The 21,608-nt window shown below is 34.1% G+C and overlaps 3 protein-coding genes across 19 annotated transcripts; 1 reads left to right on the plus strand and 2 right to left on the minus strand.

Moving 5' to 3' along the window:
• Positions 1-59: 59 nt before the first annotated feature.
• On the minus strand, positions 60-2,797 carry LOC104737685 (uncharacterized). 2 transcript variants are annotated; one of them, XM_010457921.2, is made up of 3 exons: positions 2,649-2,797; positions 684-2,441; positions 60-259 (listed from the first exon to the last, which is right to left on the minus strand). In XM_010457921.2, the coding sequence occupies exon 2, from the start codon at positions 2,409-2,411 to the stop codon at positions 717-719; it is 1,695 nt and encodes a 564-aa protein (XP_010456223.1). In that variant the 5' UTR covers positions 2,412-2,441; positions 2,649-2,797; the 3' UTR covers positions 60-259; positions 684-716. The 2 variants fall into 2 exon arrangements, with proteins under 2 accessions (XP_010456223.1, XP_010456222.1); XM_010457920.2 differs by having other exon boundaries at positions 60-605.
• Positions 2,798-7,909: 5,112 nt separating this feature from the next.
• Positions 7,910-10,186, plus strand: LOC104738546 (putative threonine aspartase). 16 transcript variants are annotated; one of them, XM_087481696.1, is made up of 9 exons: positions 7,910-8,109; positions 8,209-8,259; positions 8,397-8,501; positions 8,586-8,640; positions 8,758-8,836; positions 8,940-9,343; positions 9,438-9,567; positions 9,661-9,761; positions 9,862-10,186. In XM_087481696.1, the coding sequence occupies exons 6-8, from the start codon at positions 9,216-9,218 to the stop codon at positions 9,736-9,738; spliced, it is 336 nt and encodes a 111-aa protein (XP_087337822.1). In that variant the 5' UTR covers positions 7,910-8,109; positions 8,209-8,259; positions 8,397-8,501; positions 8,586-8,640; positions 8,758-8,836; positions 8,940-9,215; the 3' UTR covers positions 9,739-9,761; positions 9,862-10,186. The 16 variants fall into 16 exon arrangements, 10 of the variants coding, with proteins under 10 accessions (XP_087337822.1, XP_087337819.1, XP_087337825.1 ...); XM_087481698.1 differs by having other exon boundaries at positions 7,954-8,109; positions 8,737-8,836; XR_015578204.1 differs by having other exon boundaries at positions 7,965-8,109; positions 9,445-9,567.
• Positions 10,187-10,256: 70 nt separating this feature from the next.
• Positions 10,257-12,229, minus strand: LOC104737688 (bifunctional protein FolD 4, chloroplastic-like). The gene is made up of 4 exons (XM_010457926.3): positions 11,753-12,229; positions 10,888-11,124; positions 10,638-10,805; positions 10,257-10,556 (listed from the first exon to the last, which is right to left on the minus strand). Exons 1-4 carry the CDS (start codon positions 12,227-12,229, stop codon positions 10,386-10,388), a joined length of 1,053 nt encoding a protein of 350 aa, XP_010456228.1. The 3' UTR covers positions 10,257-10,385.
• Positions 12,230-21,608: the final 9,379 nt, after the last annotated feature.

The following is a 21,608-nucleotide window of genomic DNA, read 5'->3' on the forward strand; positions in this document are numbered from 1 at the left end:
AATTAAGCCGAAGATTTAGAAAAGCAAGTAATGAGAAAAGCCGATTCCTACGCATTGGGTTTTGTGAAAAAGAAAATTTCCTACTTTTGAGAAAATATTCAATTTATACAAGAAATTGAAAAAGACAAGTCACATAGTGTACACTGTACCATGAAACTGAAACTGAACAAATTCACCAAAAAAAAATGAAACTGAACAAACTTTAGTGCTCCCTTTCGCTATCGTCCTTGGTTCCAAAGTCTTGAATCTCTTGTCTTTCCTGAAATCAAAGCACAAGTTTCTATCATCAAACGAGAAAGTGGAAACTAGGGAGTATCATGGAGAGATAAACAAAAAAAAAAAAATTAGGCACTGGATTTATGCCCCAAGAGACTCAAAGCATTAGGCTTTGCAGAATAAAGGCAACGCAAGTCCTCCTCAATCATTTGCATCCAAACAATTGAGTTGCAGGAGCTTCAATAGATCAGAGTTAAGTCTCGAACTACAGATTCCAATGAATTCTTCTCAACTATTTTGCAGAGCAGAAGAACAAAGAGCACACAACATAGTAACTTGGTGATGGAAAACAGGGTTTGGAGGCCTTGAGAATTTCAAACGGTGCAAATCTAAAACAGGTGAGAGACAAACATCATAAACAAGATAATAAAAGCAATTATAGGGTTCACAGAAAGAAAAAAACATACCTCACAAGTGTACACTTCATCGACTGCTAACTCTTATTCCGCCATGTCACTCAAGATTTCATCATCATCTACCAGAGTAGTATCCAAAACCTGTCCTTGGGCATGAGAAGTTAGTGATCTCTGGAAACCAGCCTCTGCATCCTTCACATCTTGATTGGCCTCACGCTCCAAGTCCACAGCTGTCTCGCCCAAACTCATAGCCTCTAAGACTTCATCCTCAACTTCTGAAGCATGGTACCCCGCAGCTTCTAGTGGTTTCATTAATATCTTGAGACTCGCTTCAACCAAAGATAGTGCCAATGTAGCCACGCATACTTCATCAATCGTCCCTGGAACCACATCAGGGGTATGGTTTAGATCATTCGAACTAGATGTTTTATCCTGTCGTGCTATCGACTCGTTGACCAGTGTCTGGATCATGTTATTCCTTAACCTAACAGCTTTCAATTCTTTTACTGCGTTATGCAGATTGTCCCAGAGTTCCTCCAAACTCGTTTCTGATGATACTCCATCAACTATGTTACTCAAGACATTCTGAACAGTAGTGCTTCCATCCAATAACTGCCCCTGGGTTGTTTTTCGGATTTGAGAATCAAAATGAGACTTCAGTGCTCTCTGGAAAGCATTCTCTGCATCCCTTACATCTTGACTGGCCTCACGCTCAAACTGCACAGATCGTTCACCCCAAATCATAGTCGCTAAGAGTAAATCCTCAACTTCTGAAGCACGGGACTCATACTCAAAACGAACTTCTGGATCATTCGACACACTGGATGCTTTATCTTGCAGTGAGTTCCATTCCTGTGCGATTTCCTTGCACATATTGTTCCTGAGCCTTACATTTTTCAATTCTTTAATTGCCTTATGCAGATCGTCCCAGAGTTTCCCCAAGCTGGTTTCTGATGAGACTCCATCAACTATGTCACTCAAGGCATTTTGAAAAGCTGTGTTTCCATCCAACAACTGTCCCTGGTTTGTTTCTTGGATTTGAGAAACAAAATGAGACTTCAGTGCTCTGTGGAAAGCAGCCTCTGCATACTTCACATCTTGATTGGCCTCACGTTCAAATTCCGTAGCTCTTTCACCCCAAATCATCGCCTCTGAGACTTCATCATCAACTTCTGAAGCATGGTACCCCGCTGCTTCAAGTGGTTTCATTAGAATCTGAAGCCACGCTTCAGCCAAATATAGTGCCAAAGTAGCCTTCTGAACAGCATCTCTAGCTATGCATACTTCAGCAATCGTCTCTTGAACCACGCCAGGGGTTTGGTTTAGATCATTTGACAGACGGAATGCTTTATCCTGCAGTGCAATCGATTCTTTTACAATCCTGTGGATCATGTTATTATCGAACCTAACAGCTTTCAGTTCGTCAATCGCATTCTTCAGTCTACCCCAGAGTTTCTCCAAACTATTTCGGTCATACCCAGTTATATCTCCCTCGCAGCTTGCTCCCCCAGAATCATTCTCTTGACAAAGTAACCTAAATCCCAACAATGTAACACTTTCTGGCTTTCTAAGAAACAGATTACTGTAGACATTTCCATGAACATCACTACTTAGGGTCAAACAACCACCAACTTTGGAAACTTTATCCGCACCTTTCGATCTATTAGCCAAACAAAGTTGAGAATCAATCCTATGATCCCCAAGATTACTGCGGCGTCCACACAGTTTCCCAAAATCCGCACCACAAAACTGAACCCTACTCGCAGTCGCAGAACTCATACCTCTCACCTCTCAGAGAAATTTGTGTACCTGTGGAGATAACGAAAACCATTCGATTTAACATAAAGGATCAAATAACTTCTAATTTGTTCAAGAATCTATGAATCGTAAACCTAGATTGTAAAATTTTGAATCTCAAGAATCAGATAACGATGTTAATTTCAGATGAATGGTACAAAAATCAAAGAATCAGTAAAGATACTCGGGAAAACCTTAGGGAGAGAACGAGATACTCACCGTATTAAGGGAAGATAGCGACGGTGAAGAACAACGAACAAGAGGGAGAGCGAGTTTGAGAATCGAAGTCTTAGTTTCGCCGGCAAAGCTCGCCGGAGAAGAAGATGGGAAAAGGTTGTTACAAACGATTCTAATTTACTTCACCAGCAGCATCCAAAGCTACTTATAGAGCCTAAACCGGGTGTAAACCAAGTGTTTGTGGTTATTGATGATTATAAATTAATTTTCAGGTTTGGTTTTAAACCGGAGGAATTGAAGAAGACTTTAAACCGCTTTTTTCAGCTTTCATTTCAAAAATAAATAAATAAATCTAAAACAGCAGGATGTTCGCATATAGTCTACAGAAACGACACAATGTTTGCGTAGCGGTGAGTAGATTTTTCGTCTACAGCTCCAAATAGAGGTGGGTAAAATATCTGAACCCGAACTCTATTTAAAATATTCGATCTGAATCAAAATCTGAATTTTAAAAAATATCCAATTGGATGCTTTTAGTAAATAAATTAGGTGCTATATATCCTAACAAATCTTTGATATTGAGATTGATACAGGTTAATTTAAAAAGATTATTAACAATTATACCACATTCTAAACTTATTCTTTCTCATAATACCACATACTAAAACTCCTTTTTCAGAGTACCAGACCCAACTATCGAAATAACTATTTTAACCTCCAACTTCTTTGCATCTACAGAATAATATAAAAGTGTTTATTTCTTTTTTTATTTATTAATAAAGAAGACTTCTCTTTATCTCTATCTCTCTCTCGATAGATTTTTTTTAACTAAATAATTGTGAGATTTTATATCTTCTTATCCATCTCTTTCCTCGTATTAGAGTTTCTTGAACCTTTCAAAGAAAGCATCTTAAATCAAACAACAAAAATTCCAGCTTTGAAGAGAAAAAGAGAAAATATCAGTTTCAATTAATCGGTTGAGCAAAATGAGGGAAGAAAAGGAACTGGTTTCTACGTGAATGAGGTAGGCAAAGAAGATAAATGTAGATCTGGAGTCCACTACGAAGGAGAAAAAGATTTCTCAATCACATTTGTCTCATACTTCTTATTCTATTAGCTTCCGCTGTGGACAAAATTTAAACTTTATTTTTTGTTCATTATGTTAATTGATTTACATTATTTTATTTTTGGTCCATGACATTTATTGTCCACTGTAATATTTTTGTCTACTATCTAGAATCTTATCTACAAGAAATATATTTTTGTCTACTTTAAATATTATTTTTTACTATGCATTTTTTATCATTTTAAAGTACTACAAATGTATATACATATATTTTAATGGACAATTTATAAGTAATGTCTATCATTTATTAGTCTACAAGACTACCATACACTAACTTAAATCATAGTTCAAATGATTTAAGTTAACTTGTCTACCACAAGTTACTTGTCTACCATAATAATTTAAGAAATAAATTTTGACGACTACGACCAGATTTAATACTTTGGACAAAATAATAACGGTGGACAAAAAATATGATGGACCAATTTAATATTGTGGACAAAATAGTTATCCAACAAAATAAATTTCGATTTGTCTACAAACTAATCTAATTGAGTATGAAGTCTGAGATGAATGTAACGAGAGAGAAAAGGAAAGAGAGGGAGAGAGAGAAAGGTGAGAGAGAGAAAGAGAGAGAGAGAGGTGAGAGAGAGAAAGAGAAAGAGATGTGAGAGAGAGATGGGTGATATATTATATATTTCTATATTAAACATATTTTCTATTTTAGTGATTATTTAATATTTTAATAATTTTCTCACCTTTAAAGCAAGAGAGCATAATGGAAATTTCAACTACAGGTTGTGGTATATGGCAAAAGACGTTTACAAATGTGGCATATCTGGAAACTTTTTGACAAAATGTGGTATTCTTGATAAAAATCCCTAATTTAAAAACATTCTAATAAAACAAATCTTTGATTTTATTTTTTACTTTTAAAAATACTATGAAAGCAATAAATTTGAAATTTGTTTTTATAGTCCATAAAAGTTTAGTAGAAACGAATTCTCTAAAAGACGTGACAGTTCCTCTCTTCTCTCTCCTAACACAGGCGACTCTTCACAAAGAAAGAACTTCTCCGGTTCCTCTTCATTTTCCGGTCGGCGCTGGCTTCTCTAGTGTCGGTCGGATCTTTTCCCTTGCTTTTGTTTACTTCTGTAGATAACCAATAACATAGGCATATGATTTCCCAAGTAAGTTGTTCGATGATATATATTGTTGTTCTCTCTTTTCAAGGGAGTTTCTTTCCGACCACAATCTGGCATCAGTTTCGGAGTAGTGGCTGTGTTTTTCCGCTGTGGTTTTGTCCAGGCAGCCTCTGTTTTCTCAATATTGAATATTTTCATCTTCAACATCGTCATGTTCATGACTATGATGTTAATTTCCTCAAATTGAGAAAAAAATTTCATACCCAGATTTGGGATCCAGGAGGTCATATTTACAGATTTGGAAAGGGTGGAATACGACTCCAAACAGATCATATATACGAAAGCCACTTTATGTTTGTTTTGGTTATTGTGATCTCAGTTCTTTATCTCATGACGACAACAACAATTTCATGTATTTGTTCGTTGTTTAGGTTAAGCCGATATCTGGGTTTTTGTTTTAATCTCTTTTTTTCTTAATTATACGTTATACAACATACAACTTATATATATGTTTTTTTTTCACTTAAGACATAACCTAAAGTCTTGTGACCACTAAACTCATTAGCTTTCATGGGCTATAACACTTTACAGCCCAACAAAAGGTCTTCTTCTTCCTCTCATTGTCGCTCCCTCTTCTTCTCATTACGACACTTCACTCCTCTGCCTTCTTCCCAATCTCTTGTTGATTTCACTGATCTATCACTCAAGTTTGAGTATTAATCAAGGTTTGATTCCAACAGTATTGCCGGTGATATTTTTTTCTTCTCTCTGTTTGTTCCTTTTGGTTTAAGGGATTTATTGTTGGGCTTCGAAATTAGGATTAATATAGGAACCAATGATGAACTTGTGGCACTTCCCCAATTGTCAGACGAAGAGATGTCTTTGGCGATTCAGAGAAGTTTATGGCTTTTTGTTGTTTGTATAAAAACAATCCAAAAACGGTCTCTAAATATTCAAGATGAAGTATTGCCGTTAATTCCTCTCTGGATACAAAAAGGCAACATTTATAACCATATTATTGAAGTCATGGAGAAAGAAAATCAGGCTATTGATGAATATAGTTATGTTTCTAATTCCGACCAATATGTTGTGGAAGTTCATGATCGCTACAAAAAGGCAACGTTGGCAAGAGACATGAGAGACTTGTGTTCCATATTAGAGTGGTCACATTGGAAACAATCACTATGGCAACAACCATGGGAGAGACACCGACGGATATATTATAATGAACATAGAGAATCTTCGTGGGAACCATCAAGTATTTTGATTCTAATGCGACAACAAGTTCCTGAAACATTTCTAGCAGCATTTTATTTCATTGCTTTCGATAATGTAATGCCAAGTGCATTTTGGAGTCTCAGCTATAAGCTGTTAGCCAATAAAAAGTGTGTGCAATAGAGACATAACAGATTATATCTGTTAGCCTATAAGTCTAAAGATAGCATGGTTACTCTCCACTCTTTCATCGAAATTGTAATAATTTCTTGTATTTGTGTAATTGGTTGTTTAGAAATGTTTTTGTATCTTGTAAACACTTTTTTTTGTCAACCATTAGGTCATAACAGGCCGGCCCATTAGCCTAATCCCCACATTCGTAGGGGGCGGGACTCGATCCCGGATGTGATGGTGCCTTGTGCATTAAAGACTTACCTTTGGCCACTGCACTAAAGTCACTTCACCTTGTAAACACTTTTTGATATCAAATATATTTGATTTGCCGAAAAAAAAAAGTCCATAAAAATTTATATATAATAAACAAAAAGGTGTAAAATATAAATTGTAAAACATAGATGTGTGAAACAAAAGGTGCAAAAATTAGTAAGTGCGATTTTTAAAAAATGGGGATACGACGAAGAGATGCAAAAAATTAAAATGTGCGATTTTTGAAAGATGGGGATGCGACCAAGAGACACGATTATTTGAAGAAAAAAAGACTTGCAACTGTTGGGATCATTAATAAGTTTCAACCGTTAGATGAAATAATAGAACAAATCTCATATGTTGGATTAAAGATGACACAGAAAAGTGGGTTTGCTATTATATATAGATATTTAACAATAGATTGAGTTAATTTACAAGTTTCGGAAGTAATTTTATAATCACTATTACAACTTACAAGATTGTTGGTACCGCGATCCGTCACCTCGGATAATGGATATGGGGGACGAACGGACTGGATGGGCCGATGTACAATGGAGCTGGCCCATTAAGCCGGACCGGAGAGAAGCGGGGTGAAAGCGGAACAGTCGAGCAAAGCGTCTTGGAGCTCGGAGGACGTTCAAATAATTAATTGTATTAATTAGAGCAAGAGATTGGCGCGATTGATTGATTGGATACTAAATGTAATAGGGCTATAAATAGTGAGAGTGGGAGATGGTGAAGGGGATCGAAAAACTTTCATTTGGCAATAAGATTACATTTTTACTTCGCAATAAGAAATTAGTCTTTTATTCAGTTCAGAACTAGAACGGTGGTAAGCACCCCCGCTCAGAAATCACTCCGGAGATTGAAGTTTAACTTCAGTTCTCACAAAGATAAATTAGTTTTCATTTTTAAATATGTCATTTTTCATAATATGTTAATTTAGATAGATTATATAATTCTAACTTTGAATTTGATGTCATTTGATGTTTTAAGAAGTAAAAAATTACCGGCTTGTAAATTTGATATTTTGTTATTTAGAATTGTCCTTTTCTTTTCATGAATTCAATTTGGTTTGATAACTTTGGTTTTTTATTTTACTTAAGATTATAATTATTTTTAATGAATTTAGATTGATTTCATTTTCTTTTTTTGAATTCGGATTGATTTAGGGCTCTTTTACTTTGGTTTGGATTAAAAAATTACAAATCCGATCCAAATCTGAAATATAATATGAGGTTTTGGATGAAACCCGAAAATACCTAAACCCAATGGGTGTTTATCCGAACCTGACCCGAAATCTAAAAATATCCGAATGGGTCTTATGTTTCTAAACCCGAAAACCCGATCCGAAACCCGAAAGGGTACCCGAACTCCCACACCTAGCTCCAACTGTTCTCAGCCATTGATTTCAAACTTATAATCTCCACGCTCCACGTGTTCATCTTCTTGACCTTCTTTTTCCTATATCACACAGTTAATCTCCTGAATCGTTGGGTTTCATATGGGATCGATGGCTGGCGACGGAGCAGATGAAGATCGGCGCTTGTTCGTGGCGGTTAACGTCGGTGATGGATATCAATGTGGCGCCAAGTGAAAAATCTCTTATCTGTTCTTAGATTGCCTAGCCGCGTCGTTTGTTCTTCGCCAGGTTCTATTTCACTTTCAGATTCTTTTCATAGTCCAAATCTTTTTAAATATCTAAATTGCATTATCTTGAATTTAAGTTGTTTTATCTGTTGAATTTAAGTTCTGGTGAGTGAATGGAAGCTGTTTCACAGCCGCCATCCAAGTCCTGGAGGTACTTGTTTAGTCTTTGTCCTTTATTAAAGAAGAAATAAACTCTTTAGATTTTGCCAGTAATCGGACTAGTGTCTGCAATGGCTGCTTCCCAAGTGTTCTAACGATTCCTTTCTGAATATTATTTGTTAAAATTAGGACGATTCAATTTCAAGCACAAATGTTGGTAGAGGCTCTAACCTGACATAAGTGATGCTAGTCTTATGGATGTTTAGATGAGTTGGAGCAGTTTCAGACTTCCAGGTACTCATAAAGCTCTCATCTCAACCTTTTTCTTTTACTTCTAGAATCGCTGTAGGATCTTTTGGATGATGAGCTGTAGATCAGATGTCAGAAATGCCATCAACATTGCCGCTTTGTTGGTGTAAGAGCAGTTTAGCAGGTCAACTCTCTTAGGTCGTATACCTCCTATGTAACAAATCACTGTTCTTTGTTCTGATATCAACCCAACTTTTTATCTGTTCCGTCAAGCGTTCAGCTCTCTGATCTACGTCCCCAGGTTGTTGGTTGGCGAAGGAGCTCGATGGTGAGCCAAGTCCAAATATGTTTTGCCTGAAACTGTTGCAGAAGCTGATCAGGTTTGTGATTTTTACATTCTCTTTGCTTTACTGTCAGTTACGTGGTTGTTTTATTCCTTGAAAATAATTTTTGTGTGCTTCTACGTATGGGATGTTTAAACAGTGGCACACAGAAAGCACGAAATCAGTGAAGATGTTCAAGACCATGCTTTCTGAGGTAGAGAGAAAGAGTACCCTTTCTACTGATGAACCGAGAAGGATGAAACATGCGAGGAAAAAGAATCACCCTGTGTATAGCTGTAGATGAGAATAAGATCATGGGACACTTTTGGCGTAATTTGTGTTGACAATGAAGATAATATCAATCAATCCCTAGTTGTTCTTTTGAGCTGAAATAAAGCATTTCAGATTTGCGGCCATGTAAGTTTAGCGGCAACGTATGGTTCTGCTTGTTGGGCATCCTCTAAAGGACCATTTGGAGTTCCATTTCGAGTTGGCTGTCGTGTGGAGCGGAAGAGTATCTTATGAGAGGTTTGCAGCTAGAGAGTGTTGTACTTCATTGGCACGGTATATTTTTACTTATCCTTCCTAATGGTTATGCTTTTTCGTGTGGCTTATTCTTTTGTGACAAAAGCTAAGAAGGGATTTCTTATGTTCTTAGTTCACAGGCTGGTCCAGCATCTGCTGCCGTAAAGGTTTTACGCTCTGTAATGCAACAAGAGGGTACAAAGAGTGGAACCGCTGACAAAACGGCTGGAAGTTTAGTACTTCAGGCGGATGCTTCCGTTGCTGTAAGTCCAAATTTTAGAAGAACCTTCTCGGCTCTTTGCTTTCTTTTTGTTTGGAATCTTACTTACTCTGATTGCTCTGATTTTACTCTAAAGGTCCCTGGAGATAGGCCGGAGCTGAATGCTGTTGAGATAGGTGCTGCTTACTCGTCAGTCTTCACTGTGATATCATAAGAACTCTATGGAGAAGTTAAGAGGTATGGCCTATTCCTCCTCTTAGATGCACAAAGAAAAACTTGTCATCATCAATGGTGAAACTTGAGAAATAATTTTAGGTTCATTGGGTCTCTTGAACAGATTTCGATTCTTGGGAAGAAGAGAGAGATGAGTGAGGTTGGGGTAGATCATTTGAAGGCCGGATTGATCTTTGTCCAACCTGTTTGTGAGTGATGATTACTGCTCTCGCGGAGCTGATTTTGTGGAGAAAAGTTTCAGAATCTGTTACATGGGGCACACCAGTGGTTGTACCCAATGGCGTCCCTGTGCATCCTAGCACACCACCCTTTGAATATATACGTATTTAAATCTAGTTCTGGATCAAGTGTAACAAGAACAGACAGATAAGTAAATGTTAAAAGACATTATCTCGGAATTCGAACACGATTTGATATATTCGTTGAAACTGTTTTCTGTTTTGAAGTTTTTGATAAAATTAAGATGAAGAAGAAGAATATTCTTCTACAAGTAGAAAGAGAAGTGAATATTTTGTAACATTTGAAACTTGTAGGTGTTATTAAAAAACAAAAATTGTTAAAAGGAAACTTTTTAAAACATTTATTCCAATCAAGCCATTGACAAAAAGCAAACTTCTTCTTTGAAGCTCACTGGAAGTTGTGAAATCTCTTGGTTGATGTAAAAGTGTTGGATAGAAGCATGGCTATGGTCATTGGTCCTACACCATCAGGAACAGGAGTGATGGCTGATGCAACTTTGCTAGCCTCCTCATAGCAAATGTCTCCAACCAATCGATACCCACGAGCAGTACTTGAATCCTGCAGGTTCTTATTTTTGTCACATACTGGATTTGATTTGATCATTGGTTATATTGCCATCTTTCAAAATTATTTACTCACCTCAACACGTTTAATCCCAACATCGATGACGGCTGCGCCCGGTTTTATCCAGCTTCCTCTGACCATGTTTGGTTGTCCAACAGCTGAGATTAATATATCAGCTTCTCTTGTAATTTCTTCAGGGTTCTCTGTTCTTGAATGGATAATGCTAACAGTTGCATCCTCCCTCTACATTTACATATAATACATCAATAAAGACAGAAAATGTAACTAATGAATGATTAATAATCCCAAAATGGCATTTTTATACCTGCAGTAACAGAGCAGCTGGCATACCAACAATGTTACTCCTTCCGATAACAACCGCTCGTTTTCCTTTGATGACAATGTTGTATCTATGCAATAACTCAATGCATCCTTTGGGAGTACACGGTACAAATAAGGGTTCTCTTCCACGCATGGCAAGGCGTCCAATGTTTAGTGGGTGAAATCCATCCACGTCTTTCTCTATACTGACCGCATTCAATATGTTCTGTTCATCGATATGCTGCATATAACAACATTCCGAAAACATTATTTTGTAAATCATTTTTGTTTACTATTAATCTGACCTTGAGCAAATTATCTGAACCGAAAGTACCGAAATAAGGGCAACCTAATTGAACCGAAACCAACATAAATACCAATGGATACTAAAAGATCACGAGAATCGGAACGGAAAGGTATAGAAAATAATAGATACCCAAAATACAATTATAAACCTAAATATTTAGTTTTTTAAAAATCCAAATAACCAAAATATTCAAAATTATAATTATAAACCCAGAGATGGTAGTTATTTTTATAAGGCTATAACCAAAATACCGAAAAATCTGAAGTATTTCTGGTCTTTAGGGTAGTCTTGGATATTTTCTGAGTACATTTGTTGATTTTCAGTTAGTTCAAATAAAAAAAAACTGAACCAAACCCGATTTTTTTTTTTTTTTTTAATTTTAAGCTGGTTCGTCATTCAAAGAATCAAACCGAACCAGAACTGAAAATAGCGGAAATTCTAAAATACTCGATGGATACTAAACTCGAACCAAAATACCTGAAACCCGGAAGTACTGAACCGGAACCGAATAACCGAACGCCAGAGGGTTAAATAATAAATATGAGTGATAGACTTTGCTTACCGATGGCAGAGGCAACTGAACAAGGATTCCATGGACAGAAGGATCATCATTGAAGCCTGAGACAGATTTCAATACCTCCTCTTCTGATGAATCTTCTGGTAAAAGAAGTTCGAATGATTTTATTCCAACATATTCACAAGCTTTCTTCTTGTTCCTCACGTAAGTTGCGGATTCCTTGTTCTCCCCAACAAGGATTACTGCTAAACCAGGAACCACACCGATTAATTCCTTCATTCTTGAAACTTCGATTTTGATATCATCCTTAATTTTTTTTGCCTCAGCTTTTCCATTAATTACAATCGCAGATGGAGAAGAAGAGGAGCGAATGGAGAGAGTGCAGCCACGGCCTGACGCAGTTCTCGGTAAGCTGAGTTTGCCGACACACGGGCGGGGAAGAAAAGCACCATTGAGGCGGTTCAAATGGTTGAGACGCGACATCGTGGAGGTGGAGCAATCGGTAAATATCATTGACGCCATATTTTTACTATTATGCAAACAGAACAGTAACCGTGGCTTTCAACTTAAGTTAGGGTTTAGGAAGAATAATGTGGAGTTGTTTAAGGATCAACGACTGTATTCTGTATATATACATGATTAGAGATAAGATTTGTATAGAGAAAGATATATACTAAATCCATTAGGACTTATCTCCTAGAATTAATAATATTTTTTTATAATCATATTTATACACGATTATATAAAGATATCATACCGGTTGGTTCCAATTCCGACTTGGTTATTCAAAGAATAATAATTGTTCATTCCAAGTCCGACTTGGTTACTCACGGACATATATTTATCTCACCATGTTTTAGGGACACATTCATGTGGGTCATCAAGTGGTATTATTGTGCAATGAAGGTATTATTAACCAATTCTCTTGTGTTCTTTTGTTCTGAACACACTGATTATATGGTTCGCCTCAGGGTCGATTTCGCCTCGGTTCAGCCATCTAGCTAGGCGATTCATGATGCGTGAGGTTGAAGCAATCAGTGCATTTGAAAAACCCTTTTCGTGCTGTTCTGTTGCTAGCAAGGCAAGCAAAGTTCTTACACTTATACTGTCCCCATCTCACATTCCTATTATCAGGAAGCTTCCATAGAGACTCGTTGATCCGAAACGGTTTGTGATATAACTGCGGTGCACGGGAGAAGCACCGTCTTCTAGGCAGAGGATCACATCCATGAACCATAAGCTTACATAAACATAAACATCGTCTTTTATTAAATCATCCCATCGACAACGAAATTACTCCCAACCAAAACAGATTGATATGCAAATAAATCCTATATTTGGAAACAAAAAATCTCTTCTAAATCATTTTATATTATGAAATAAAAAATTTCTTCTAAAATCTTATATAATACTAATTAGGACCCGCCCGATATGCGGGTTTAGAGTTTTTAAAATAAAACTAAATTTAACAAAGAATTTAAAATAAATATTTTAGTAAGTAAATACTATCTATAAAAGTCAATAGATACACCGAAGTGTCCAATGTGATATTTGGTGTAAAAGGTGTGATTCTGCTGTTGAGACTATTAATCACGTTTTCTTTGAATGCCCTCGCTCTTGTGAAATTTGGGTTTATCTCCGACTCATGTCTCGTCAGAAGGTTTTCTACATGAGTCGGTGTACTGGAATTTGGATTTTGTTTTATGGAGGGATGCCTCTCAACAGGGTCATCCTACTCAACTTCTTCAATTACCATGGATTTTATGGGCAATCCGGAAGACCATAAATAAAAAAGTATTTCAAGGTTTAGAACCAAGGTGAATGATATAATTTCTCAGGCTTTGGGCGATAAGTTAGCCTGGGAAGAGGCGCTCTCTTTTATGGCGGTCATGTCAGCTCCATCTCCGTCTTCGGATGTCCAAATTTCTTCACCTCGTTGTCAGATTGATGGTTCTTGGAAAGCAACCAATGTGCATTACGGATTGGACTGGTGGTGTTGCGTTGGTGAGGAGCGAACCTTGTTGTTGGGGGCCAAGTCTCTAAGACGGAGCCCCTCCCCCTGCATTCGGAGTTAGAAGCGTTGTATTGGGCCATGGAGCGGATACGTGCTGCAAGGATCGCTTGTCAACATTTCGAGACTGATTGTGCTGAGTTACTCACTATGGTTCAGTCCCCTAAAGATTGGCCGTCCTTCTCCAACGTGCTCGAAGAGTTCAACTCGCTGGAGTCCTTCCAACTATTCTAAATCTCTTGGATCCCGCATGCGTCAAATACGAAGGTGAATTGTCATGTCCGTTCTTCGCGTTCTCTTATCTCTGAAGTTTCTTTTGTAAATCCTTTCCCTCCGTTCTCTTGTCCGTTCTTGAGCAACTAACCAAGGAATTTTCTTTAATTTATTGTTTGCCTGAAAAAAAAATAGTAAACAGATACACTTTTAGTTAAGAAAATAATTGTAGATGAATTCAAATTTATTAAAATTAAATTAAATTTAACAAAAAATATATATTTATTTAATTCTTTTCATAAGTAAACACAATGTATAAAAGTGAAGAGATAAACTTTTGGTTATAGAAAATAGTTGTTTTTTTTGCTATAATACACTAATGTATATCCATTTACAAATCTACTGTCTACATTACCACTTGAAGTGTATTTGTACACAAAAATATATTTTACTGTTAAAATATACTCATTATTCTTTACTACTACCAACAAATTGTCTTCATGAACATATTAAATAACCTATTATATGTCTCTTCATTTTTACAATTTTATAGTTACAAAAACGCATACGTTAATATTACATACTCCTAGCTTATATGTTACAATAGCAGTCTCTCTTTTATGGCGGTCATATCAGCTCCATCTCCGTATTTGGATGTCCAGATTTCTTCAACTCGTTGTCAGATTGATGGTTCTTGGAAAGCAACCAATGTGCATTCAGGATTGGACTGGTGGTGTTGCGTTGGTGAGGAGCGAACCTTGTTGTTGGGGGTCAAGTCTCTAAGAAGGAGCCCCTCCCCCTGCATTCGGAGTTAGAAGCGTTGTACTGGGCCATGGAGCGGATACGTGCTGCAGGGATCACTTGTCAACATTTCGAGACTGATTGTGCTGAGTTACTCATTATGGTTCAGTCCCCTAAAGATTGGTCGTCCTTCTCCAACATGCTCGAAAAGTTCAACTCGCTGGAGTCCTTCCAACTATTCTACATCTCTTGGATCCCGCGTGCGTCAAATACGAAGGTGAATTGTCATGTCCGTTCTTCGCGTTCTCTTATCTCTGAAGTTTCTTTTGTAAATCCCTTCCCTCCGTTCTCTTGTCCGTTCTTGGGCAACTAACCAAGGAATTTTCTTTAATTTATTGTTTGCATGAGAAAAAAATAGTAAACAGATACACTTTTAGTTAAGAAAATAATTGTAGATGAATTCAAATTTATTAAAATTAAATTAAATTTAACAAAAAATAAATATTTATTTAATTCTTTTCGTAAGTAAACACAATGTATAAAAGTAAAGAGATAAACTTTTAGTTATAGAAAATAGTTGTTTTTTTGCTATAATACACTAATGTATATCCATTTACAAATCTACTATCTACATTACCACTTGAAGTGTATTTGTACACAAAAATATATTTTACTGTTAAAATATACTTATTATTCTTTACTACTACCAACAAATTGTCTTCATGAACATATTAAATAACCTATTATATGTCTCTTCATTTTTACAATTTTATAGTTACAAAAATACATACGTTAATATTACATACTCCTAGCTTATATGTTACAATAGCAGTCACTCTTTTATGGCGGTCATGTCAGCTCCATCTCCGTCTTCGGATGTCCAGATTTCTTCACCTTGTTGTCAGATTGATGGTTCTTGGAAAGCAACCAATGTGCATTCAGGATTGGACTGGTGGTGTTGCGTTGGTGAGGAGCGAACCTTGTTGTTGGGGGCCAAGTCTCTAAGACGGAGTCCCTCCCCCTGCATTCGGAGTTAGAAGCGTTGTACTGGGCCTGGAGCGGATATGTGCTATAGGGATCGCTTGTCAACATTTCGAGACTGATTGTGCTGAGTTTCTCACTATGGTCCAGTCCCCTAAAGATTGGCCGTTCTTCTCCAACGTGCTCGATGAGTTCAACTCGCTAGAGTCCTTCCAATTATTCTCCATCTCTTGGATCCCGCGTGCGTCAATTACGAAGGTGAATTGTCATGTTTGTTCTTCGCGTTCTCTTATCTTTGAAGTTTCTTTTGTAAACCCCTTCCCTCCGTTCTCTTGTCCGTTCTTGGGCAACTAACCAAGGAATTTTCTTTAATTTATTGTTTGCATGAAAAAAAATAGTAAATAGATACACTTTTAGTTAAGAAGATAGTTGTTGATGAATTCAAATTTATTAAAATTAAATTAAATTTAACAAAGAATATATATTTATTTAATTATTTTTGTAAGTAAACACAATGTATTAGAGTAAAGAGATAAACTTTTAGTTATAGAAAATAGTTGTTTTTTTGCTATAATACACTAATGTATATCTATTTACAAATCTATTATCTACATTACCACTTGAAGTGTATTTGTACACAAAAATATATTAATACAAATTAGCCTGGACCACAAAGAAATAAAACAATTTCCTCCGTTTTTTTAGTAATTTGTTCTAATTACTTCACTATTTAGTAGTTAGTTGTATAATTTCCTTATAATGATCTTTTCTTTTTATGGTAGGTTATAAATTTTTACTTTTTTATTTTCTAAAAATTTAATAGTTTTAAAATTGATATGTGTCAACATCTGAATGATACAATTGACACTTGTCACAATCTTGTTAATTAGTAATTTTGACATTGAACTTTATATATACAGTAAAACCTCTATAAATTAATAATGTTGGGACCAAGACATTTTATTAATTTATAGTGATATTAATTTATCTATAAATTAATAATTATTATTATATAGTGTAAATTAATAATTATTAATTTATAGATATATTTTAATAGTTTGAATATTTAAAATTATGAATTGAGACAATTTTAGCAAAATATAATTTTACTTTCGGTTTTTGTAAATTTTATGGTATTGGAATTGAATTTGTAATATATAGAAAACATTATTAACAATAAATTACAAATACGATAAACAAATTCACTTATACATATGACATACATAAATTCAAATTTATGAATAATAATATCAATTGTTGTATTTTAATAGTCAATCAAAATATCAAAATGTAAATGATGAATATCTAGAAATTGAAAATTTCAAAAAATTAGCTATTTTTTGGCATGTTACAGAATATTGTATATCATTATAGTTTGAAAATACAACATAATAATTGTTTTATAGATATGAGCTTTAGGAGAAACATCCATTATATATATGTAAATTTACATGATTATTAATTTATGATATTATTGGGACTATATTTTACATGGAGATTTCAAAAAAATTATTATCTTATTATCTTATCAAATTTCGTTATTTTTTACACTGGCCCGACTTGGGACTAGCAAAATTTATTAATTTATAGTGTTTATTAATTTATAGAGTATTAATTTATAGAGGTTTTACTGTAATAAGATAAGAAGGTTTTTTCTAACTTTTACCCACATTGCGACATTTGGCGCTCTCTTTTAGTGACACCTGTCATCCTTTATTTCCATTTTATTCTTTAAAAACAAATTTATATCATTTTCAATTCCAAATAATCATACTTCTAAGTTCTCTTCTTAATGTTGGTACAATTGACATATATTTTTTTTTTTTTTCAACCAAACATTAATCAAATTAAAAAATAACTCCAAGATTGGTTGCCCAAACCGGAGGAAAAGAGTTTACAAAGGAAATTTCAGAGGAAAGCAATCTTGAAGAACGGGCTAGACAATCTGCCCTTACATTGAGCTCTCTAGAGATCCTGATCAGGGAGAACGAGGAAAAGCATGGTCTGAGCACAAGAAACTCCTCTAACAGGTTCGAAAAAGATGGCCAATCGTCAGGCGTCTGCACCATCGCCACCAATTCTGCACAGTCTGTCTCAAAGCTTTGACATCCAACTCCAGCCGCCAAGAGTGACTCCATAGCCCAAATCAAGGCTTGTAGCTCTGCATGTAATTGACATATATTTTTAAATCCACTTTTATATCTTAAGTTCTTTTGTCAAACAAAATCAGATTATTTTATAATAAAGTCTCATATTATATATATGATACAAAATGAAATATTCTATAACATTTACTAATAAATAACTGATATTTGATACATCTACTTTACATCTTTTTCTTACATTTTATTTAATTTCTCTTCATCCTTTAAAGTGAAAAAAACACACACTATTTTATAATAAAAGAAAATATCATAATAAAAACTATATCTTGGATGAGAAATAAAATAGTTTAAATACATGATTATGATTAAGCCTTTATGTAATTTTATAAACCTTAATTTTTACACGTTTTAAAATCATATAATATTTTCTTTCATTAATTGAGTAGGCAATAAAGTTAGTCAGTTTCACACTACCACTAAAATTCTATTAAATTATGATAAATTACACAACAATAGTTTTTCCTTTCATATCAATACACATATCAATATAAAATCGATCTTGTCAAGAGCATTTCAGAATTGTTGTCATGTTTAAATCATATATATATATATATATATATATATATAAGATTTTCATATATGTTGACTTTCTTGATTTTCTATCTATTCATTTCATAAGAAAATTGTAAGTGACATATTTAAAATAGTATTAATTAAATCATTAAGTTTGATTACTTCTTATATGGAAAATATATTAAAATTTTATATTTAATATCATGTAGTGGGTTACAAATTGCTTTTACAATGCATTAAAGAGAGTTCTAATTTCAATAACCATGCATTGAAATGTCTTTAGTCTAATGAAAAGATTTCTGTTGCAAATATTTATGTTACAAAAGTTATGACACCAAATTCCATAATTCCTAAATTTGTAACTGTTAATAAAATATTTTGAACCTAAGATGGGGGTATTCAACTTGCTATTTTAAAGATTTGGTAGGATTTTAATATTTTAGTTTTTTGAAAGATTTAGAAGAGGTTTAAAGATTTGATTGTCTTTTAGAGTTTTTAATTTAAAAATTAAATAAAATGAAATGTGATTTTATGAGATTCTATGAGATTTTATTTGTAAACTTTGGGTGATTTTAAAATATTTTACCACACAAAAAAGGAAAATTCTGTGCCAAAATATTTGTGAAGCTGCAGCCAAAGCTTCAGGATCAACACATCAAAGGGAAACCAAAAGTGCACGTTTTAGAGCACTTTTACTAGGTCTAGGTTCAAGTCTTGGATCCACAACTTCTTCAGCTCTTCTTGTTCCAACCATCATCTTTAGCCATTCAACAAGATTCACCTGCCAGCCAATACACAAACCGATTCATGAATACCCCCCTCTTAAAAACTTGAATCTGAAACGAGAGCAGAAGCAATCAAATTCGCTGGTGGTGGGATTGGAGCGGAGGAGTGGGGAAGAGCTAGAGGACGTGAAGAGGTGAGACCTGTTTCAGTTTTGATTTCCCAGAAAATACAGTTTTTTTTGTTCTTCTAAAATCCTGTAAAATTCTACCTCAAAGGGTATGATTTTAAGGGAGAGTATTTTCAACTAAAAAACAAACCAAAATCTCCTAGAATCATTCAAAATAGCAGTTTTTAAAAAAGTTGTGATATTTTGAATAACACTAGATTTCAAGTAAGTTTTATGAATCTTGATTGAATAACAAGGGATTGTAAATTATTTTAAATGATTTTACATAAATTTAAGTCGAATAACATAGTATTTTAAAAGATTTTTAAAAATCATCAATTGAATAACAAGTGATTTTAAGAATACTCTACAATCTTATAAAATACAAGTTTAATACCCCCCTCTAAGAGTAACATCTATCTAACATTCAAATCGCATACATATATATATAGCCATAGGTAGACATTTACTTAAATTATTGGACTCAAATTTACTCTCAAATTCTAGACCTGTTATAACATATATCATCAACGCTGCAAGATGAAAAAAGATCGTCATGTTTCTTGATTATGATGGTACCCTTCTCCAATCCTCAATGATCCAACAGAGGTTTGATGTCTAGCAAGAGGTCCTTATATTAACCAAAATATATATACTCTTTCACTCCATAATCAAGATATATTTCATGTGTTTTGTGTTTCACATATGAGAAGAAGAGTGAAAAACATGGCCAAGTCTTTTCCAACTTTTATAGTTACGTAGACGTATTTTATTTTTGGTAGAATAGTTACATGGATGCATTGACAAGGTACATTTTGTAAAATAATATTGTTTCTCATTTTTTTAACAAAATTTTTGTTAACGATTAAATTACAATTTCACATGTTATTTATTATTTTTATTTTTGTAGATTTATAGCTTAGTGAAGCTAGCAGAATTGTACTATATAGAAGCCATCAAATGGAATCAATGGATATTAAAGGCTCAGCTTAAGTCTTCTCAAGATACAAAGGTAGATTCTTAAAAAAAATGATTAACTAAATTTTAATCTAAATTCCTTTATTTACTTTTTAATCAAAATTTACTCTTGGTATTTATATATGTAGACATTAGTTAAACGTCTTTATTTTAGGTTTATTTGTTTGTTTTAACATATCGAAAAGGATCCAAGCCAGTTCCGGAGGACAAACAGACTAAATAACCTTAGACCACAAATTTATATTATGTTTTAAGGCCATCAAATAATATGTATATTATAATAATCACAATATATTTTCCTCACTAAAATCTACTCCACCCATTCCTTATTGATTCATTTTCTAGAAAAAAACGAATGTTGCACAAAAAAACAAATTTTTAGGTTTTCTATATATTTTTAATAAGTAACTAATGACAAATTATAAACTTAAAAAAAAAAGAACTGAATATTTTTGGTTGAAATTCGTTAATCACAAAAAAATAATGCAAGTAAAGCCAGTTTTTAATATGTTTGAAAATCCTAAAATATGGATTACTCAGGAACATAGAGTATTGTCTAATATAACCATTTAATACAGTCCCACATAATTTTAAAAAATTTTAATAATGGGAAGTGTTTTTAGTCATGTGGTTTACAGCACCACCTCTGCGACCGATCCCACCGGAATTCGATTCTACTAAATCGCGTTATCCCGCTTAGTAGGGACTGGCTATGAATCGAGCCTTGTCGATTATATGTTGACAAAAAAAATCAATGATAAATGGAAAGAAGGCCGGAATATGATTTGTGGCAACATTTTCATTTTGTTGGATGAAAGGGATTTTGTTTCATATTACAATATTGGCTAAGCTTGATTGTGGAGAATCACTATCGATGAAGATAGAGGCATATCAAAGGCACTTCAAACGTTTGGACTGAGCAAAATGAAAGTTAATTATACAGAGGTAAAGTGAGTCGTAAAAAACCAAGCAATAAAAAAAATGGTATATCAATACTCCATAGTATAAAATTTATAAAACTTAAATGTTTTATTTATGAAATCATTCACAAAATATAAAGAGCTGCGGAAAGTTAATTCAATATTGATGGAGAGATAATGTTTAGTATTTGGAGTTTAGGGTTTAAAATTTAGTTACTTTGTATATATATAAGGATATTATTGAAAATGGATTACAAGAGAAGATATTTCTTTTAAAAATATTTGTTGTATATAGAACAACATTAAATTACAATTTTCTTTTTAGACTACTTATCAGTTTTCTCCATAAAAAACAAAAATGTAAATAAATTTAATTAATCTTAATTACTTAACAGAAATACCAAATTAAATTGATTTTGCGGTACCTAAAACAATGGTCATATTATTATAGTAATATATTGTTTAAATATTTTCGACAATACTGTAT

This window comes from Camelina sativa, chromosome 13 (genome assembly GCF_030686135.1).
Source record: "Camelina sativa cultivar CO46 ecotype springtype chromosome 13, ASM3068613v1".
Classification (NCBI taxonomy): Eukaryota; Viridiplantae; Streptophyta; class Magnoliopsida; order Brassicales; family Brassicaceae; genus Camelina; species Camelina sativa.